Raw genomic sequence first — 23312 nt, 5'->3', positions numbered from 1 at the left:
TCGTCCGATCTAAAAATACCGAGAAAAAATCGCAGATGCCCATATCCGCCGGAAGTGGTTGTGCGTCATTTTGTGTACAACATTATCGCGGCAACCTTTCATAATATAAATGGTGTTCAGTTCGACAACTTTACTGATAAACAGATAAACTAATACAGTGAGGATGATAATTCCACATTTAATAACCGCAACATCACTGCATTCAGATAAGAAGTTTAAGTAAGCCTAATAAAATAACATCGTTTAAAAAAAATAATTCATTCATGGTAATAAAATGATAAGTACATGATTATTTCACCCTCCTCAGTGAGTCAAAGGGGCGTATGCATTGGGATTGCAATACCGAATGCATATATCAATATCTGTATTTCGGTATTTCTTATTAAATACCGGTATTCGTCAAAACATATTAAGCATAGAAAAAAAGAAGTAGGTACCTATCAATAAATATAACTATTAAAATCTATATAAAACACTGGTGACTAGATCACAATATTTTAGAACAGCTAATTTTTACAAATACCTACTATAAGTCCGGGTACAGGAAAATCTCACTAAAATTCTACATGTTCGACAATTCTGTAAGTATTTGAGGGATTTTGTTTTAAATTTTATTTAAATTTTGTTGGTTTCAGTCAGTATATTTATGTTTTGACAGCATAAAACTTACAATATAAATTTAATATACCTAAGTACAATAATATAATAAGTAATGATGAAAAAATAACAATTTATTTTCGAAAAACAAACGTGTATGCTTTCTTAAGGGGGGACATGCTTAGCGTAGGTCAAAATGGAGCTTTTATTGTATTTTCAAAGCGTGATCCTGGACATTCCTTAAACGTTGTAGATAATCTATTTATATAATTTTGAAGCCTTATTATCCTTTATATTTATTTTAAACATTTGATGACTGCATAAAGTATTTTTATTACATAACATAGTATTCTTTTAAACTTCTCGCTCTAATGTTTTAGAATATAGTCATATTTCAGTACATGCATGTGCAGTGGTGTTAAGATTTTTTACATTTATTACTTTTTAATACTTTGGACGCGGAAGACGCACACGGTGCGTAATGACCAGGCGGCCGATCGATGTAATTAACGTGCATTTTAAATGGGGCAATTAAAATCTCATTATCTATTCAGCAGCGAAAGCGTTAAACGCATTTATAAAACTATTAGTATAATTTATGTCGACATTATTATAGTGAAATATTTACAATAAAAAATTATATTGATAATATCCGTGATCCCAAATTTGACAAGAATTAGGCATTTTATTATTCAAAAAATGAGCAAGATTAACACATTTCAAGATAATTCTAAAGATACTAATTATAAGCTATGTCTTTGACCATTCAAGTGTGATAAACATCCTACGAATAATGATTGCTTTATAATAATTATTGACCTAAGAATAAGGTAGTGTTTATTTGAAATACGCCATTTCTTTTGGCATTCCCCAGTAGTTAAGCTACAATATACGGCCGTAGCCATAAATTGACAATTATAATTGAAGTAGGGAGTAAAATGATGTTAACGCGCGTGTTTGAATATGTGCCTAACCGATTTTTTTTAACGCTGAGCATGTCCGCCCTTAATACAGAGAATGCCGGAATTTCGGTATCGAAAAATAATTGAATACCGGTATTGCAATCCTTACGTATGAATAGTGGTTACATGCAAATAGTGCATAATATGCAATTCGCCATACCACATTAGATAGGTACTTTTATTATAGATATCAACAACTTAAAAAAATGTTTTTAATATGTCCATCTCTAAATTGTTTTCAAATAAAAGTGTGTAGAAGTAATATTTGAAAACTCAAAAATTACCGTACATGACATATGTATTTATAATGTGGTCAATTTGATTTTGAAACCTTCTAATAAATAATTGTTTAAAAATTTAATAGAATAAGTAATAAGGAATAGTAATATTATAAAATTTAAATCAATTCATGTCAAGTGTTTTTTTTTTTTTTTGATAAATAGAGAGTATAGCAAAATGTAACCTGCAATCTAATAGTATTATCAATTATTATCTTTGAGAATAATCGCACAACGCACTGGATCAAATATTATTATCTCTATGATAATATATTATATGTACGTATAACTATATGGAAAACATGTATACAATAACACCAAGCAGTCTACTTTGAAATTATATCTATTTATTATTGTTATCTTAAAATTACAATTATCAGATATCCTCAATTTGTTACGGTAATTTCCCGAATTTAGGTTTTTCAGATTACCGATTTTGATTATCAGTACTAGGTAGGTAAAAAAACATTTGTTTTTATCACTTCAATAAAATATTTATTATGTGTAATAATGAAAATTGTTATCAATGATTATTGAGCATTATTAAAGACATGCAAAATGCATATTGGCAATGGATTTTAAATTAAAAAATTTTAAGTGCAAACATGGATTTGGGTTTTGTTTATTATTAAATTCTAAGAACAGTAAAGTTAATGTATTAACAGAGTATTAAATGAAACAAAACGAAACACATATTAATTGAGTAACGATACAGCACTCCAAATCGTCGAAAAAACTTGAAACTTGAAACTAAAAATCAAAATAAACCAATGTCAGACCAATTTATGAAATGTAAGAGTGTAAGACAGTTAAAAAATATTAATAAGATGCAATTGTATTTCATGAATAAAACAATTCAATGTATAACGAATGGGCTAGGAATTGCAATACCGGTATTTAAAAAACCGGAATCCCGGTGTTTGACAATACCGGTTAAAACAGTATTTTCGGTATCAAGAAAGCAGATTGCAAAAAGCTGTAATTAAAAATACTGAATAATCCAACATAAATACAATAATCACAAATTCACTACATAATAATATTAATTTATTATGGGAATGCTTTCAACTTTAGTTTTGGACGATAGTTGGCAACAGTCAAAAGAATGTCTAGGTTTTTCGGCGGAAAAGTTCTATGATTTAATTTTTTTATGACTACCGCTGTTAATACCGATTTTCAATATAAAATACCGATATTGAGATTTTCATTCGGTATTGCAATCCCTAGAATGGGCATTGAGATAATAAAATATTAAACCATCATAAATATACAACACTTCATGACAAAAACAGAACGTAGAATGTTACAATTTCTCATTAAATTGAAATGTCAATGGAAAATTTACCGAATATAATTACTATAATATACTGTCATGTACATGTAATAAACGACTGCGTTTTACGGTATTAATAAAATATATTCTGAGATGTTAATTTTTAAGTTGATAAACGGGTGTCATATTAATGTATACAACTTCCCTAAAAAATGTGTAGATTATTCAAACGTAACTTACATAATAAACATTTTTTTCATTTTCAACATTTACACGGGATGTGGGCCCTTAATATTTATTACATCACAATAACCGCACCGCCACAGCAATGGTTATGATTATGAAAAACTACAACATGCGTTTTTCATTCATTGATCATAAAGACGTGATAAAAGATTAATCATTCACGTTAGTCGATTCTCAGTAAAACACAAGGATAGTAAATAAACAAATGGTTACTTGGTGGTAATTCATCATAATTTTTATAAAATGTGTTTATCTCTTTGTATCATGGTATGAAAGTGGCGGTAGATAGGTATATTGTGGGTAAATCATTATATAATGTCACCATATTGGTATGGCAAAAGCGATTCTCAGTTGCATCGGTTTTTCTTGCCATCATTGAAACATGCATTGTAGCAAATGAAACCAATAGGCACTCCTGAGATTCGCCCACAGTGACAGTACCTATAGAATGATTTACAACTTTTACAATTTAAAACATCGATTTGTAAAATACTTATATATTGAAATAACAACGCGACATTTATAAATCATTCTAATTATTGTGTTAAAAGAGTCAGTGTATCAATTAAAATTAAACACAGTATGTATTATGTGGTACCTATTCCACATAATTTAATATTCTTCACGACCAGTTTCGTCCCCGACATTCTCAACCGGCGTTATTATTTTTGATGATACAAGTATAAAAGTAACAAGTAGAACATATAAAATTATATTTTAATAAGAAATCCCACCCCACCAGGTATGAAAACAACCAACGCCGCACTATGGTAAAACGAAAATTCGTAAATGTCTATAATTTTACAAACGAAAATACTAGACTTAATAACGCTTTCGCTGCTGAATAGATAATGAGATTTTAATTGCCCCCTTTAAAATGCACGATAATTACATCGATCGGCCGCCTGGTCATTACGCACCGTGTGCGTCTTCCGCGTCCAAAGTATTTACTATATCTTTTAATATTAACAACGTATTTAACGCTTCATTCGACGTGTAAATTAGAAGGAGAAGTATAATATAAAAACCGTTATGAATGTTAATTTTCTTTAAATAATAATACGTAAACATCAAATCAAAAATATAAATCTAAGTTTTTTCCAATCCAATTTCCCAATGTCAATTTGGCGACATTTTTATACAATTAATTTCCCATATCAACCAGGAATAATCCGGTTTGTCTTTCGGTAATCGGCGTATCAGCTTTCAGGTACTTAAAAAAAATGTTGATAAGTTCTTCCTATTTATCATTAATGGTGCTTTAGCTGTTGTCCGTTCAGTCTCCGTTTCAGTCAAGCTAAATGAAAAAACTGAAACGGAAATGTGACGGGTGGGTTTTCCATTAGTTATCAGTTTTTAGAGTTGCCAGTTAAATTGACGTGTAAAAGACGGAGTTTATTGAGATTTATGCTTATGGAAAAATAGTGATCACCACACTGCCAACAAAAAAGAAGATTCCTACGATGTACAGAATACGAAATATGGAAGTATCGGTTTTTTATAACCGATAAAGTATGTACCTCCCCAATTAATTTAGGTACCTATTTAGCGAAATTAATCTAAGGTGTGTGTTGTCGTATTACCCACTACTTTCTAATTTCGATTCATAAATTATTATTTCTTCAAATACATGTACCTACTGCATTATACCTACCAACCAATACGTTTAGAAAGTTATTATAAAAATAACATTAATTTTAATTGGATAAATATACGTAAATATACCTACATCGCCGTAACCCAACTGCACTGTCAACTGAGACTGAACGGACAACTGAACTGATCGTCGAAAGACTCTAAAGGGACCTTAAAGAAATAATCTGATGTCAGTATTATTTAAAAACGGCTGAATTTATTTAAAAAATCTATTAAGGTGCAGTAATCTGATAAAATCTAACGATAAAATATTAATAACAAGATAAGAATAGAGATAAACTAATATTATATGATTGTAGGTATAGCTAAAGTTTGCTAACAGACTATATGGTTTTCTACAATTAAATATTCCAATATTTATTCTTATAATCAGCAGCACTGGATGATTGTTTCGGCATAGTAATCAACTTTATAATATACACATTTGCAGGCACGCACAAAAGAAAATAGTAAGGGTTAATTTCAAAAAAATATCGATACCTAATGGTTTATTATTGATATTTTAAGGCGACGGTAGGGTTAACAAAATCTAGTCCCGTGGACTCCCGCACTTTTACGGGTACATACCCCATACACAGACACTCCGCACTTTCAATCTAGCAATGAACACATAGTCTACAGCTATAAGTACGTGTGCTCAGATGCGAGTTATTGCGACCTGTCACATTCACAAGTGGTTATCAAATACGGTCATAATTTATAATTATCACGAGTGTCCGTTTGTGTTGTTCGTGCCGTCTTTTTTTTCGACATACCGTTCGAGAATATTAAAATAAATTGTACCAATTCATGAATGGCATGGGTTTTCCACTTACATAGGGAATGCGTTCTTTATAATACCGAGAGGAGTAGGGCCAACCTTTTGAGAAGGATGCTCGACAGCCAAATCATCCAGGTCACGGAGCAAGTGGCAGAATAGTAGACTAACACCTGGATCGGATACATCGAAAGAAGTAGTTCAACGATAAAATTCGCGGATCAACATTAAAAAAAAATATTCTACGAACACGCGCGAGAAAATTGCTCTGAGAAACCAATGAATGTGATTTTTTTAAATTAAAAAAAATGTAAGATATGAAACTCCTCGGTATTACTGACAATTCGAATATTTCCGCGAATAAAGACATTTAAAGTTGTAATAAGACTATAATGTACCTACTATCATATTTTTATTATTCAGAATATTACCGAACATAAAATTCCAAATTAACTTTAATTTTCAAGAAGTCATTATTACATATTTTGGAGTTCTGAAAACAATAATTATTAATAACATAAACATTAATATCAGAGCTAGCCAACATTTTAGACTCCGCGGACTACCTGTACTGCGGCCGTAATATTGTATCAACGGATCACAAAGTTGGCAGTAAAATAAAATATTTAAATATAGGCATGTATTTTTTTTACCGTGTCCGGTAATTTAAAAAAAAACACTGAGACGATGGCACTTTGGTCAATACCAGTAGACAGACTTTTAACGTGAGGAATTCAATTTAGCATTTCGCCAAGCGGTAATTTGTAGATACCAATTAAACAAACATATGTAGCAATTATTTCAGGTACCTACCTACTTATGACAGATATTTAAAAATACTGATGATCCCTTTAGATTAAATTAGATAATTCAGCATTAATTCGAAATAAATATTCGATAATTACATTAGGTTAAGTTGGGCACTACATTTTAATACAATTTCCTTTATTAAAAGTCGTGCAATTTATATTCATTCTGAATTGCTAAAAGGTAGGTATCTACGTACCAAGGCCGACTATATTCATGCCGTGGCACTGAATTGCTAATTAGGATAGTAGTGATTATCTTCGAATGCAATACGGTAACATCATCGCAATCAATGAAGATTTTCGATTGCATATTTCGTTCAAATTATAACCTTTCATTTGAATATGCAAAAAAAAATCTTCCAATAGTTTACCTATTTACCATATTGCATTCGAAGCATGAACAATAACTAACACTAGCATCGAAGTTTACAGTTTCGTGTCACGGCCAGCGCTCTAAATGGAAAATTTTACGAACCGGAGCGCTCAACAATTTTCAGAAGATGTTTACATAGTTACCAAATTTTATGTGTATTTTATAAAACTAAGTGTGTTATATTTTTCTATTATATGGCCTATCTAGCTCAGACGGTCAAAATATTTTTTCCACGAGACGGAGCGATAATTTTACCAATTTCACGAACCGGAACGGTGCTCCGGTGCGCTCCGGTCATTTCGATCCTTGGTCACGGCCTGACTACAGTGGACCTTTCTACGTACGTCCCCGAAGTAAGATCATAAAATAGTACATATTTCGAACTAATGTACAATTCTCTAATTTAATGTGAGGGAACATGATTTCAAATATTTTTTTTAAATCTCAAAAAATGCTAAATGCTAAAAAATCTATTTATTAAATCTTTGTCAGAGTACCGATCGATGAAGACAAATTACAGGTGACCGATTAAAATGACTAATTATTAATATCGACATATTATTTTGTACGTATAATTTTAATAAAAGCAATTGGACTAATTGTAGACAGCTGTTAAAATACAAATAAATAAAAATCTGAAAGTGAGACATTGTAGAAGCATTTTCTTAAAAGTCGAATTGCGAATAAAAGCGAATTAAAAGACATAAATTTGTAAGTATAAAAATTGAAGAATTATGAACCTTCGTTTTAGGTAGGTATTTGATGTAGAAATTTTTCCAATATCATTTTTTACGCTTGCTACGTCTTTGTTACCCCTGCAGCATAGTCCGTTCATTATCTATTCACGAATCAAAATGACCTGCAGCTAATCTATGACAGAACTGTAATTAACTGTCATTATTTTTACATAATACATACAGTGCAGGTAGGTTCCGTACCGTTCCTAAGTGTTTATTCCCCCATTTGAATACGTATAAATAATTCTTAATTAAATATTTCACAGAATGAATAAGTACCTATCTAATGTTAAGTGCAATTAATATAAGGTTCATTATAACCCTCAAACTAATTCTGTCTATAATTCGAATTTCGAATACTCTCAGAAAGAAAGGAATGCTAAATTACAAAAAAAAAAACAATTAATAATGTCTGTCCGCTTTATATATAAGATATTTTTTCATTAATAAGGGGGTGAAAACAAAACAACAAATATGGCCGCCTGGTGTTATTTTTGAAACAGCTGCGCGATAATCATCGATCTACCTACTCGGCAGAAATTGCGAACGTTCCCCCGAGGAGCTGGCAACACTGCCATAATAATACCGAACAACATTCATGAGACATAGTGTAACCACGATAGTGTGTTAAATTAGTGGAACTTAGTTTCTTTCTTATTATCCGCGTGAATTGTGCATATTGTTATAGTTACAACACCTGTCAAGCCTTTAGTCTGTTTCCAGGAAACAGAAAGAAAATCATCACAGGAAGGAAATGTTTTATGCTATCATACTCAATGATGATCGTGCGATTGGCTAACGATACATAATTATGGGGCTGATGAATAAATTAGTGTGTATGGAGTTTGACGTGAACTGTTGTCCTGCAAACAGATGGCTGTATAGCATCTAGATAAAAAAATGACGCCTTGTTGGTGTAGTATTAATTTACGAGCGCCTTTTTTACTCGCTAACCTATTTTTGAACCATTCAGAATTATAATTTATATACATACAAGAAGATTGAATTTATAATGCACTCATTCACTTATTTTCGTCTGTTTTTCTCTTGTATTCCGGTGGTATTTATTACGTTTTTTTAGACATACATTTAATCTCAATGCGATACGGTCATCTGTTTCTGATACTGTTATACGGCGAAATGCATGCGTACAATTCTCCGGAGATGCCCTATTTATAGGTACGTGAAACAGATTTCAAACACACAACTGCTGTGTATAAAAAGTTATAAGGATTTAATTAGGCACTAACATTAAATTACATTACGTGACCTCCGTGTATACAATTTTATTTTAACCAATGGTGAAGGGTGCCTGTTGAAGGTTGTGTAGGCTGTGGTAGATAACAGAAAAGTCATAGGATAGCCATATTTACAATACCTGAATTTGAATTTTGTTCATTTTCAGTATTTTTATGAACACATTGAAGGAGCATTATGGGCCTAATTGATATTTATTTTAAATGAAGTAGCATTTACGGGGTAGAACTCCATTAAAATAAATGAAGTAGAATTAACCAAAATAACCTTGTTTTAAAACCAATTCAATGGATATCTTTTCCATCACTGCTGACCTTTTAATTACTACATTTAAATAACACGCTAATTATATCTAATGGCCAACTACTCCAAACGCGCCAGTCGCGGTGTTAGCACTAAATGAGTTAAGAACGGCATTGTGTATGTATAATACTAATAATGTATTATGTTGATAACTTCGCTACCCACGTTTTTACCACGATGCTCATGCATAGCAGTGACGGCGACTAGTTGCGGACTCAGAGAATATCGCAGGTGTTTGACGCAACAAGCACAGTGTATGCAGTGCGCCTCGTACGGCAACCACGTGTAACAGTTGCCTAACTGTGTCAGTTATGATTGCATCAAGATGACCTAGAAGTTTAGACCCAATTGAACGATGAACTTTCCGAATCTTCATCTTCATTGAATACCCAATCAATAATGATAAAACGGCAGGTGTTCAATGTTGGCATTGTATATTTGATCACATATAATTAATATAGTCACGTGACAGATTTGTAGATAATATTATTATAATAAACAATTAAATTGTTAGTGTGTATTTAAATATATTAATTGATTAGTGCGGTCAACACACATATATTATATATATATATATTTATAAATTCTTCGATTAAAACAAAATCGCATAGGTACATAAATGTTATTTTTACATTCAATATGCAGACTAGTCGGGGTAATTATCTGTTTTCGAAAACACATCGAACTACACACTTTGCTATACATACACACAAACAATTCACTGATCTGACAGGAAAATTAATCTGAATACAAATCGAATAAACATCTTCCTGCCTTAATACTTAACGCTATATTGTAATGAATTTTGTTCTCATATATATATATTTCTTTTAAGCCTTTTTGCGGTACCGCGACTAAGGTAGTTTTATCTTAAAACTTTTAATTATCTACCGATGTATGTCATGCAAATTTTGTACATAGATATTTAAAAAATAAATATTGCATGGTCTCCCTATCTTTTGAGCGGTAAATTGGCGGCCGACGTACAGAGTAAAGTTGTCTGTCCCTCCACCGCTTTATTGTCGCTCAGTTCAGTTCAACTCAGTTGAAAAGAGACTTTCGAACTGTCTGGAACACATTATACAGATACAGTCTACCTGTCTTTCAAAAAAAAATCCTACGCGTCGTAAAGAACAAAAAAACAACACCTGACCGGCCCTCAATAATGATTAACGTCACAATAATTCCGACAGTCAGAACAAGAGCAATAGCTAGAATATTGTTACGTCACGATCGGTAGAAGTCGGTCGTTTCCGGCACTCGTCACGGAATAGTAATTTATTTACCAATTCCACACTGTCCATCTGACTCTCGTGACAGTCGGAAGTTGTGTCCTGTTCCCGCGGATGTGTGTGCGCTACAAGTCCTAATCTAATTGGTTCATCGATCGCCAACGAGTAGAGGGTGCCCTCAAGTGCAGTGACAAAAATATACCAGTGAACGAACGAGCGTAAACAGATTTATGTTGTGAAAAGTAGAAATAATTCATACACCCACAGTGCGATACCCCGTTTAAAAATGGCGAAGTTATTTGAACTTTGCATGCTGATAGCGGCAGTGTTGCTGACAGTAGAATCGAAAAAACACAACGATTTCCCGGAGGAAGGTCTATGCGAGATCGACCAGCTAAGATATGATGCGTTATCTCTAGAGGACGAACTTTGGGGAAAAGTTCTCGACCCTAGATGGAAAGAAGTGACCGACACATCTCAGCTAGGGCCTGATATAGAAATAGCTAAAGAGTTTAACAAATTCTGCGAAGAGTTGGAAAACGACTTTCCGTACGCGAAACTGAGAGAATCCGAGGTGGTCGTCGATTCTTGGGTTTGGGCTAAATTGGCCAGCGAGAGGCTGACAATTGACAAGTTGTACGAGGCCTTCAGGAGGTTTATTAACCACCAGGCCACCTCGAATGTGCCTTCTAATCAGAGACTGTGGTTGGATTTGGCAGAGACTATTCTGCAGGATCCTACCAGCTCTATACCGAAGGCTACGGAGAGAATGCATAATCTGATCATACATTCGAACCTCTATAATCAAGCAGTGCAGGTAAACACGTAACAGGTATTCGACTTTGCAAAAACGCTGGTCATTTCACAATAATCTCTCTTCTTTAATCTGTTTAGGTACCGGTTTATTTGAACACGTAACGCAACAAAAAGTGAAATTATTCTTCCTCGGTTACAAACTTTAAAATTGTTATTATCGTCAATGTAAGTGGGTTAGAAAAAATGGGTAATTATGCCGCAGAGTTGGCCGCCCGCATGAGCTTTTTTATGTATATATTTCTTTACGAAAACAGTTTATTCCATGTAAACGATTATAATATTACTTTATTAAATTATTAAATATTAAAATTAAAAGGAATTAAATACCTTTTTTTCTGTGAGCGCAGATGCTTTTCGATCCAGTAATTAATTGTTAATTTTAAATTTGTAATTTTCATACATTTCGATGCATCATTATCACACACTTGGATTATATTAAGTTGGGTTTGGTCTAAAAAGAAAGTTATAAAAACTCATGCGGGCATCTGCGGCACATTTACCAAATAATGTTTTATTTAATGCTATAAATTTGGGACGTAAAATATAATAATATAGAAACTCAAATAGGTAACCATCTCAATTCATATCCACAATACAATTTACTTTGAATGTCATTTTATTACCATAATATGATTGAAATGTATAAGATAAGAATACAATTACAATAGATTTTACCTACGAACTCGCGTTGAGTAAAAAGCGATAAAAAATAAACAAAGGTAAGGCAGTCAGATAAGTGTATATTTTGAAATTCCTACGTGATGGAACTATATACTAACAATGCGATTATCCTTTGTTAGCAATTCACTTCTCAAGAAAGCAATTTGCTTACTTTATTGTAAAATAAACATAGGAGACGTGGCACACGTTCGCAGTTTAACAATTTAGTTGCAACTGCACATTAGATACGGTAATAAGCATAATAATTTAATAAGCACTTTTTCACTTCCGAGATCCTTACAAATTACAACTTAATTTAAGTTTTTTGTCATATCTGATGAAGTAATTCATATATAATTAATAACCACATTAAAGTCTCATTGACTATTGCCAACAACTGGCTAAGATGTTTAAAACCACCCTGCATTGAATATACCAATGGGTATGCCTTATAATTATGTAAAACTTGTAATACGAAGTAGATACATAATAAATTAATAACGATCGTACCTACCTATTCAGATGAAAACAAAAACATCTCATGATAATAATAAAAAAACATTTAGGTATTACATATTTTAAAAGAGTGGATTGATAATATTATAAAACTGATACAATAATATTGTATTCGATAATATTTCTGTGATCTTTGGTCAATCTGATAAAGAAAAAACTCAATGTCGATATTATTTGTTTCGTTATGTATTGTCTGTAACATTAATAGCACGCAAATCTAGTTTAAAAAAACTGTCGTGGTAATGAAGACAATCGTCAAATATTATCATTCCATCGATGGTTTGGTTTATCCAATGACTCACAAAATTGTATAAGTACCTACTTACTTATCTATCTCGAAACAACCATTTTTGGACTTCAATATTCACCATAATATTATCATTCATTTTCCAAGACTTGTAATATGTAGCTGTTGGAAAAACTGGCATTGTCAATTGAAATTGAAATTGAAAATTGATTTTTATATTTTACAACTGTCAATAATATTTGTGACGAATAATACAATAAATAGACCAAGCGAGCGATAATAATATTACTTTGATAATATAATGACATTGTTAGTTATTGATAATTATTATTGTTTGTTTGTTCGAATAAAGGTATCAACTACGGAAACTAGAAAAATCTACAATGTTATCAGAGCATTTTCCTTACACATATTAGAAATTATGACCACATTAACGTCGTTAGCGAATGATAATTAAATATCAAATTTTAAATAAAAACGCAATTGTTAAAATAGAATCCTTCGCTACGCTTGGATAACTTGAGTGTTATATCAAGGTAAAATACGTATCATATCAGTGAAATATTTCATTGTATTATTTGGAGGACTATGAATAGGATAGATAAAAACAAGATTGTATCTATGCATTAATATGTAAGTACCACAAACAGTTTGTGACTTTTAATGGTATCAGGTAAACAATAGATTTAGGTAGTGTAAACCTGATTTAGGTACCTACAATGGTATAATATTAATTTTCACAAACTGTGTTTTTTTATTTCGTAGCTACATATTATTTTCAAGGTTTTCGAAACAGATATCAATAACTTGTGTGAATTCCATTTAATCATAGTATAATAAGTATAAAATTCCACCAATTTAGTTCTTAGCTGCAAGGCAACTATACAAACGAAGATCTGGAATCTTGACGATTATCTTATAATCGAAATGGTTCGGCCCCGACTAAAAATAATATAGGTATTTGAAATTGATTATAAAATGGAATCATACTAAGTCAACAAAAACCGGTATTATTTACATAATTTGATGTTTGAATTTATAAGCTTAGAAACTGAGGCACATACATTTGTACAGAAACGTATTTTTTCTGTTAATCCTAATACCTATGTAAAGTAAACTGTAGTGAACTCTTTCGGAAGACCATAATATTATTATGATTATGTTATGTAAATTTAAATTCTTCATAATAGTTCATTTTGAACCTTCGAACCGGTAGTTGTCATTCAAAACATAACTCTCTTTAGATATAGTAACCGCGAATTCCATTTTATTTAACGTAAAGTACAAATATATACTGGGGCTCAGCACCATGCACTAATCATAATGCAATGTACCACTATATCAAAAAGTAGATCAACATCTTTTTTTACATTTCTATTAGGAAACCGTAGATATACGAGGAACCGATTAGAGAAAGTTTCAGATTATTTAGTAGAACAAATCTTATTTTCTCTTGTTATAATATCGTAGATAAGTAGAGATCTATTTTTATTAATTGAAATTAATTATTATTTGTGTTATGAATACATTAGGTACGTACTGTAAATAATAGATTAATTAAATCATTATTAAATCTGAAGATGAAAGAAATTCAAAAAGATAAACAATATTTTTACAAATAATATTTAAATTTATCTATGTCAGTGTATTAATTAACAATGAATGAATTTAGATAACAAGCGATGTTCGGTAATCTATTAGGTATTATAAAGTCAATATATAAGCCAGCTTGAATGATTAAGTAATACATTGTCCTTGACATATTATTATATTAATAGCAATAATAACAAACACATTTTAAAAGTAGAATATATTATAATACGAGGGTGGGTCAATAAGTCCTTAGAAAAGCCGACAAGTGGCGCGACTAGTACTGTAAGCGGTTTGTTTTCATGCAGCGGCACTACCGATTCAGTATGCTGCGAAGTTTCAATCAGATTGGTCGGGTTGTTGTGTGTTTTTCGTACATTTAAAAAAAAAATTGCTTGTGGAAAATGGAAAAATGGAAAATGGAGAAAATTGAGTTTAGAGCTGTTATTAAACATTTTAATATAAAAGGGTTAACAGCAAAGGAAATAAAAAATGAGTTGGATTTAGTTCACGGCATATCTGCTCCTTCACTTGCAACTATTTATAACTGGTTAAATGAATTTAAACGTGGTCGTACATCAACAAAGGATGAACCACGCTCAGGACGTCCTGTAGAGGTGACTACACCAGATATGATCAATAAAATCCACGATATGGTGTTAAGTGACCGAAGATTAAAGTTGAGTGAGATAATTGAGGTTACAGGGATCTCAAAAGGTAGCGTCATTTCTATTTTACATGACAAATTGGGCATGAAAAATATTTCTGCAAGATGGGTGCCGCGTTTGCTCACAGTCGACAATAAACGCAATAGGGTGGTGGCCTCTAAAGCCCTGTTGTCGCTCATGCAACGCAATCCGGATGAATTTTTTCGTCGCTTTGTGACTGTAGATGAAACATGGATACACCACTATACTCCCGAGACGAAAGAACAGTCAAAGCAGTGGATTGCGAAGACAAACCATGTCCAAAGAAGGCGAAAACCGTAAAATCAGCTGGTAAGGTTATGGCTACTGTATTTTGGGATGCACGTGAAATTATTTTCGTTGACTATTTGGAAAAAGGAAAAACAATAACAGGGGATTATTATGCATCTTTATTGGACCAGCTAAAAAACGAAATTGAAGAAAAATGGCCTCATTTAATCAGGAAAAAAATCCTCTTTCATCAGAACAATGCCCGTGTTCACACATGTTTACGATCAATGGCTAAAATTGAAGAATTGAAGTTCGAATTGGTCGACCACCCACCGTATTCGCCAGATGTAGCCCCCAGTGACTTTTTCCTTTTCCCAAACTTAAAAAAATGGCTAAGTGGACAAGGTTTTTTTTCAAATGAAGAAGTCATCGATCGGACAAATGCTTATTTTGAGGACCTTCCGAAAACTTATTTTTCTGACGGTTTAAAAAAAATTGAGAAACGTCTAACCAAGTGTATTGAGCTCCAAGGAGATTATGTTGAGAAATAAAAAAAAAATACAAAAATAAAAACTGTTTTAATGCTTTTTTCTAAGGAATTATTGACCCACCCTCGTATAATACAACTGAAATGCATTTTCGACAAACAGAAAATACTTAATGATTTACAACGTTAATCAGTAAATTGGTAATTAAGTAAGTACCTCAACAAGGAAGTATTATATTTACTTAATATATTATAATTTATTATAATACGTACAATTTTATATATTATTAAATCAATTAATGTGTAATCAAATCACTAATCAACGTCGATTACAGGCTATGTTATAAATACATACAAAAGTTGGATACCTACCTACATAATGTTTATATTATTTATTAAATTATTATCATGCTTATCACAAAATGTCATATCTAGACAAAATTGGTAATTATTAAATACAAACGTGTGTCTATATAATTTTACCATAAATACACTATAGGTACAACGTGAAGATAATGTATATATGTATACTAGAATAGACTATAGACGTTTGTGAGGGATCGCCCACCCTACGAGGGAGGAATCACATACAATGCGATGATTACTGAAGAAGTGGACATCACAACACCAATAAAATTTTCTAAAAATAAAACACTCAGTTAGAACGCAATACCTACTGAAATCAATATTTTTTAACGTATATGGGGGGACCTGAAATATAAAAAAAAAAACAGCGGAAAATAAGGGTAGGACATCACAGAGAATTATGCAGGCGCTCTATTGATTAACAAGTCAGATGGGGCAATACCAATCTAAATAAAAGCCTTTACAGCAAAACAACGTGGTAGCTAGACTAGGCCAGGTTCGCATACTGTTTTCGGAAACCTTTTCCACATGAAGGGTGTTGTAATATTACGTCATACATTGCGCCTTCTATTTGGAAAATACGTTCTGAATTTTTCCATTATTTTTAAAGTGTCTTTTCTGTATGAAACAGGAGTCCAACAACCACCTGTGCGAGCTGAAGCAGTCTCCCCATCAGCTGCTCTTCAACATGTACAACACCATTGCGTTGACGGAAATCAAAGGCTACACCACCATGCAGTTTTCGTGGATGCTTTTGAAGTTGTATGGACATGGTAAGAGAGAAAAGAACTAACATTGTCTTGTGATAATCACTATATGAGTAACGCCATTTGTTAAAAACACTATAGAAATTGAGTAGAAATGATATCGACGAAGGAAGAAGAATCATCAAATGTTTTAACATAAATTTTTCAATTAGGTATGGATGGCCCCTTGCGAAAAATTTTCATGTCGTTGAATGTTAAAAATACAGCAATATTTAGCTGTCAGATTTTTTTTATTCTTCATTTGATTTTAACACTCAACGTTTGATATATTATAAATTATAATAAGCATACGGTCGCCTAGCTTGTATAGGCGTGTATGTAGCCAAGGGCCATGAGCTCTTCATCACTATGTATACAATGAATCTATCCGGTAATTTGTACGTATGCAGTTGGCCGTATTTCATCGTGTGTTGAAGTATCGGAAATGGTACGTGCTCGTAAGTATCATGTCGAACCTATCAAATTAATGTTATTATTGAATCTAATAAAATTTGAACATTATTGTCTGCAATTCCATGCGGCCATTTCTTTACGGTAAAACAGCTCGCGGTGAATTGTGATACGCCGAACTGTGCTACGTACAACATACACGTAACCACAATAAATATGACAAGGTTAAATTTCCGTTTAACTTCGGAGCCTCAAACTATGCTTACATAAAACAGAATAGCATAATTTTATCAATAGTCAACAAAACCATTTACGAAATCCCATAAACATAGATGTGTTCCCAAGGGATAAGACACACACAGACAGTCGGGACGGTGCGCGCGCGCAATTTTCGCAAGTAGTCCAATGAGATTTTGTTAGGACACAAAAGGTGATGCTAAAACATTCAAACAACGTTATAAAAATAATAACAACATGCATTCTAGAGATAGAAATTTAGTTTAAACCAAATAATAAAGATGTATTATGTATATTGATTGCACTTTCGGCTTTCTGAGCAAGCCGAGACCAGTATTTACGTGGGCTTATATTTTACATACGGAGTAAATGTCCTAATTATTTTACTTGGTCTCCAGGAAACTTCACGTCGGAAGCGGCCAATATGAGGCAGAAATTCGAGGAGCGATCAGCCGTCACCCTTGCGGCAGTCAAGGGAGCGATGGCCCAGGCGAGCCGCGAAATGTGGCGATGCGATCCCAGCAATCATACGGAAGGTTAGTTGTGTACGTCGTGCCATCGATACCGTTTTTGGTAATGTCGCGTTGTTGAGATACACACCGACATACCTGCCTAATGCATTCTATTCATCTCAAGTAGTTTTTTTTTAAATATAGCAAAATTCCCCCTTGCGAAAGCTTTAATGATAAACTGCACCGCGATTTCCTAACTATCGACTCGTGTGGCACCAGACGACATGACGTAATTGTGACGTCAGCCAATACACGCTCGAGGCATGCCGCCCAGCGCGCAGTGCCCACCGTAGATATTATTACGATGAAACACCTATATGTGTATGGTGACAATGAATAGCGCCGCTGTCTGAGTAGCGTTATTTTCTCGAATGCTATTATCACTCCGGTAGTACGTCACAATGATGTCATATGACGTCATGTCGACCGGGCAGCTGGCACTCGCAAGTTCTAACATGTACTCGAAGTTTACGATACGTATATTTTCCAAGACTCTGAACAAAGCGCTTCATAGCAACCCGACACTGCCAATTACGGTAAAAACACTCTAGGGATGAGAAAATTATATATAGGTATGTATCGAACCCGGAACCCATGAGGAAGCCAGTACCTTACGCATTTGATTACGAGGGTCACTAATGGGAGGATCATGACTCATGAACGGACATAGAAAAGAAGATAAACACGAGAAATTATATTATAGTAGATAATATGGCAAACGTTTTTGAAGACTTACATACATAGATAGCATTTGGTTACTAATGAAGTAGTAGTACTATTTGGGTGAGGTCAAACACCGTTTTAAACTGAGATATTTGCCTTTTATAGTTCAGTAAATATTATTATGTATGCAATCGACCCAGAACTCTCAAATGTAGGATTGGTTTACTTATTTAGTATCTTGAGTTATGAATGCATAACCCGATGGTTATCTTTGTAAGCAATGGTTGTATGTAGATACTTACTGTGAAAATGTTTCAACAATAACAAAAGGTCGTTTACAATAATTATAACCATTCCATTTTCAAAACTTCGCTTCATTTTCTTGTATCGTAAAGACGTTTAATATGTTACGGTGTTACACTATATAAAATTTAAATTGTACTACTAAATAACTAAAATTCAATAATTTGAATATGATAAACCAGGCATTTTGGTATGTTGTATTCTTTCTTTTTGATATACGATTATTAATAAAACGACTAGTCGGCTTAAAGTGTTAATCCGGTCAACTGAAAATTATCGAGAATTTTCTTTTCGAAATAACTAAGGGTTTTTATACCATTTTGTTACAATTAAACTTCAATTTCAGTGAAAAATAGTTACATTTAGATTTCTAAGATAGAATTCGGAAACAAATTAATATTAATAATAATAATAAAAAAACACAATTTAAAAAAGGTTTTAGTAACATAAAGTCAGGATGTAGTTTTTTACGTATTTACTAAATATATTTAACCGTTTTTGATAAATTTATTTCTTCTGCTCTAAATTATTTTTAAATAGTGACCTATGTTACGGTAAGGAACAGTCACAAAAAAAGATAGGTAAAAGGCAGGAAGAATCAACAAAATACAAAAAAACTTTTCTTTTATAAGTTGAAAGGAAATCCATTTAGGAGTTTAAACTATGAAAATGAAATTTCTCGAAGAATAGTCGTTTGGAGAATATTCACATAATAATATAAGAGAATATTCTCGTTTCACATCACTATGTACGTAAGCACACATTGTGGATAAAAATGAGATAAATTACGACACCATTGTAGGCAAGTACGCATTTTTTAATTACTCATTGCTAGAATTTAATTCGATGTTATATTAATTTGTTAATAATAACGTCACGTTATTTGGCAAAAGAGATCATATTATTTTCTCATCACATCACTGACAGCTATCTATATAGTAGGTACCGAAGAAGCTCGCAAATCATTGTTTTTGTTTACGCAAAACTGCAAAGATAACCTTTGGTCTCTCGTGTAATGGCGAATGACTAATAATAATTGAGAATTAAATAATTTTATAAAATAACCACGATTTTCTATGTAGGTACCTATTACGTAAAAAATAACACCGGTTAATAATATAAGTCTTGTTGGTGAAAAATACTCATAGTGTCTATGACAATATTAATAATGTTGGCTACACTGCTCTGATTCTTTTTTCAAATTTTACCTACTTTCTTTTGTTTCTTATGCTACTGTTTGACAGCTGATAATAAACATGTAACGCAATGTAGTCTCTTAAGTCCGATAAAAGCATATTGATCACTGATCACTGATCAGTGATCAGCAATAAACATCAACACTCTTCTACGGTTATTAATACACAACGCCAGCCAGTCACCAAGAAAAAAACCGGTTTTTAACGAAACTATTACAATGCAAGGCTGATTATGGTAAAAGCATATGCCTTCAAAAATTGACACTTTAGTAATATCAATTCGTAATGTTGTTATAAAATGCTGTTATAAAATTATTGATAATAAACCGTGTGTGTTTTCGTTAAATTCTAATTTAGTGCGGTCCAATCAGGCAAAGTCAATTCGGTAAAGGTGCCAGTGGTGAGGAGTGAAGGTAGGCCGTTAAGATTCGACATAAATAGTGCACACTGAACTTTGTCAGTCATACTTATTTGTTTTCATTAACTAAGAATACATTTTGCAAATTGTGTCGGTTTTTAAAAATCAATTAAACTCGGCTTAAACCAAACTATAATAATTTAGATATGCTATGGGCTATCCGACAAAAATAGTGCACACCTTTTCAGTCCTACTCATTTAATTTTCGTTGAATTAACAATAGGTACGTATGTTGTTGGTAAGTTTTTTTTTAATTCATAAAGCCCTGCCTATTCTAAACCATAATTGATAAAAAAAAATATTGTTCTATCTATAAAATATCTAAAATTAAATAATTTCATAAATTTTAGATAGTTTATAGATAAACGAATATTTTTTTACTATTAATTATTACTAGCTGAGCCAGCTGGCTCTCGCCAGTCTGTCTCGCTAGGTCTTGCAGACAGCTTGGCGTCCTAATGAAATGATATTGGATTTTAATAAAATTGTGAAGTATGCAGAGACGGCGCCGTTTGGCATGTCGCTGATTTGTTACTTTTACAATTTGCAAGTCGTTACTGTCGATATAAATTTAGCGTCATATGTATAGTCTATTATGGATTTTGGCCTTCAGGATGTCATCTGATACCATCCCAGGCTGCTAGACCTAGCATAATACCTGACAATTTGATTGCGATTGAATATAATGTAATAGAAGAAGGTTAGCCATATAAAAAATAAATTTAAACTATTAAGTTGTTTTGTTTCATTGTCTAAAAAAATGCTTGCAGCCATAGAATAATATTTAAAAAAATTAAAATTTGAATTAAAATTTTAGCGATAATATGTTTCACGCTGCGGGACGTTCATATCGAAACAAATGTTGATAAAAGAAGAAACATATAGATCTGAGAGGAAGTAATTATTAGGTTGGAAAAGAATTCGTCCAGCAGTGTATTGATATAAACTGATTATGATAATGGCATTATAAATAGGTAGATTATGTATATTATATAGCGATTATTCATAGGACCAAAAAGAGTAGAATCGGCTTAGAGAAGCCTTCATCCAGCAGTGGATTGACCTGGTCTAATGATGATAACGATGAAATGAATATATTATATTGAAATATTTGATAAATGCAGCAATGTATATATGAAACAGGAATGGAATTAGTTTTGAGAGGCCTTCATCGAGCAGTGGATTGATCCTGGTTCATGATAATAATGACGATATAAATGGGTAGGTAAATTTTAATATCACCAATTTTAATAGATATAGCAGTTCATATGACCAATAGGATTATTGATAAAACCTTCATCCAGTAGTGGAATGCGAATAAGCATAGTGATACATATTAATTCTTCTATATAACCACGCGAATGGAAATAATGGATAATACGACGTAGACGACTCATAGTGTGATTAGGGTATGAAATTATCATAATTCACTATTTTATTTGCTTATACGCACGCATGCATTTTACTTATATTATGTAATAAAATATTTACAATATAAAATGAAATAATATTATATACGTTGTGTAATAATTACCTATAGTAAATGTCATTTTTAATAATTTACCTCCCTAAAAATAATTATGTTTACGTTGTCTTTGAATATAAAAGTTCGAATAAAAATATTTTAGTCTATGTTTGTTATTGTGAATTATTGTGAAGCTGATAAAATAAATGACAGTCGGATAAATGTCGAAAAATGCAATTAATAAGATTCTGCGGTACAGTTCTGTTATGAGGTATTCAGCGGAAAACACATTTTGAAAATAGCCGATATGTTAGGTTTGGTTAGGTTAACCTAACAAATAATCCAGTATCTCAGCTATTTTCAAAATGTGTTTTTCGCTGTATTCCTCATAACCGAACTGTACCAGTATGGACATAATAGGTTAACCGAGTGGCTAACATCCATTTATCGTAAACATAAAAAAATCTGTAGTAAATGTGCCGCAGAGGTGGACATGAGATTTTACAACTTTCTTTTTAGACCAAACCAAACCTAACCTGTGGGTCTATTCTATACTTATCGAACACTAAATTGATAAATAGTATCAAACTTAGGGTAGGTTTGTATCAAAATATTAGCACTTATTGTAACAATTACACGAAGCCGGTTTTTATTGTTGCAATAAGTGCGATATTTTAACAGCAGCAAGATATGTGCTGTTAAAATATAGCACTTATTGCAACAATAAAAACCGGCTTCGTGTAATTGTTACAATAAGTGCTAATATTTTGATACAAACCTACCCTAAGTTTGATAATATTTTTCACTTTATCACTTTAGCGGTCGATAAGCATAGAATAGACCCACTGGAGAGTGAAAATAGTTAGTTTTATCACCACATTTCATAATTGGGGAAAGAGAATAATTGACCTCAATACTTTAGTGGGTCCAATTTCAAACAGTTTGAAAAATGTAACACTGATCGGTACTATCAACCATAATTGAAAAACGTGAGCAGAATAGTGCATAATATTATTATTTTAAATAACTTAATAATTTGAAAGTCAAGACAACGTACCTATCACAAAATATGTTATATATTAAATCCATTACAATTTAAATTCAAATACCATCGTTATACATTAATATATACATATCTACGTACTCACCGTAATTACTATATTACCAGATAAATAGAATTAGGTTGGAGAGAACTTCATCTAACAGTAGATTGATCGAGGATGATGGTGATAATAATAATGAATTGAATAGGTACCTAGGTAAATATTATCACAAATTTGAT

General features: G+C 32.3%; 2 protein-coding genes across 5 annotated transcripts in view; one reads left to right on the top strand and one right to left on the bottom strand.

Moving 5' to 3' along the window:
- The window catches only part of Ubr3 (Ubr3 ubiquitin ligase), a 186993-nt gene that overhangs the window by 51962 nt on the left and 111719 nt on the right, over positions 1-23312 (bottom strand). The gene's annotated exons all lie outside the window — the stretch shown is intronic.
- Positions 1-23312, top strand: part of orion (chemokine-like protein orion) — a 51820-nt gene that overhangs the window by 15489 nt on the left and 13019 nt on the right. For 2 of the 4 annotated variants that reach the window (XM_085944485.1, XM_085944484.1), the window contains exons 1-3: positions 10544-11297; positions 16711-16852; positions 17872-18009. In XM_085944485.1, coding sequence (XP_085800611.1) covers positions 10767-11297; positions 16711-16852; positions 17872-18009 — 811 coding nt within the window. In that variant the 5' untranslated portion in view covers positions 10544-10766. Of the gene's footprint in view, positions 1-10543; positions 11298-16710; positions 16853-17871; positions 18010-23312 lie in introns of those variants that run through there. The other 2 variants (XM_085944483.1, XM_085944482.1) reach the window with 1 other exon arrangement.

Source organism: Rhyacophila brunnea, unplaced genomic scaffold (genome assembly GCF_057557595.1).
Source record: "Rhyacophila brunnea isolate RB1 unplaced genomic scaffold, BYU_Rbru_1.0 scaffold_17, whole genome shotgun sequence".
Taxonomy (NCBI): domain Eukaryota; kingdom Metazoa; phylum Arthropoda; class Insecta; order Trichoptera; family Rhyacophilidae; genus Rhyacophila; species Rhyacophila brunnea.
The sequence above is the reverse complement of the archived record's forward strand: the minus strand, read 5'-3'. Positions and strand labels throughout refer to the sequence as shown.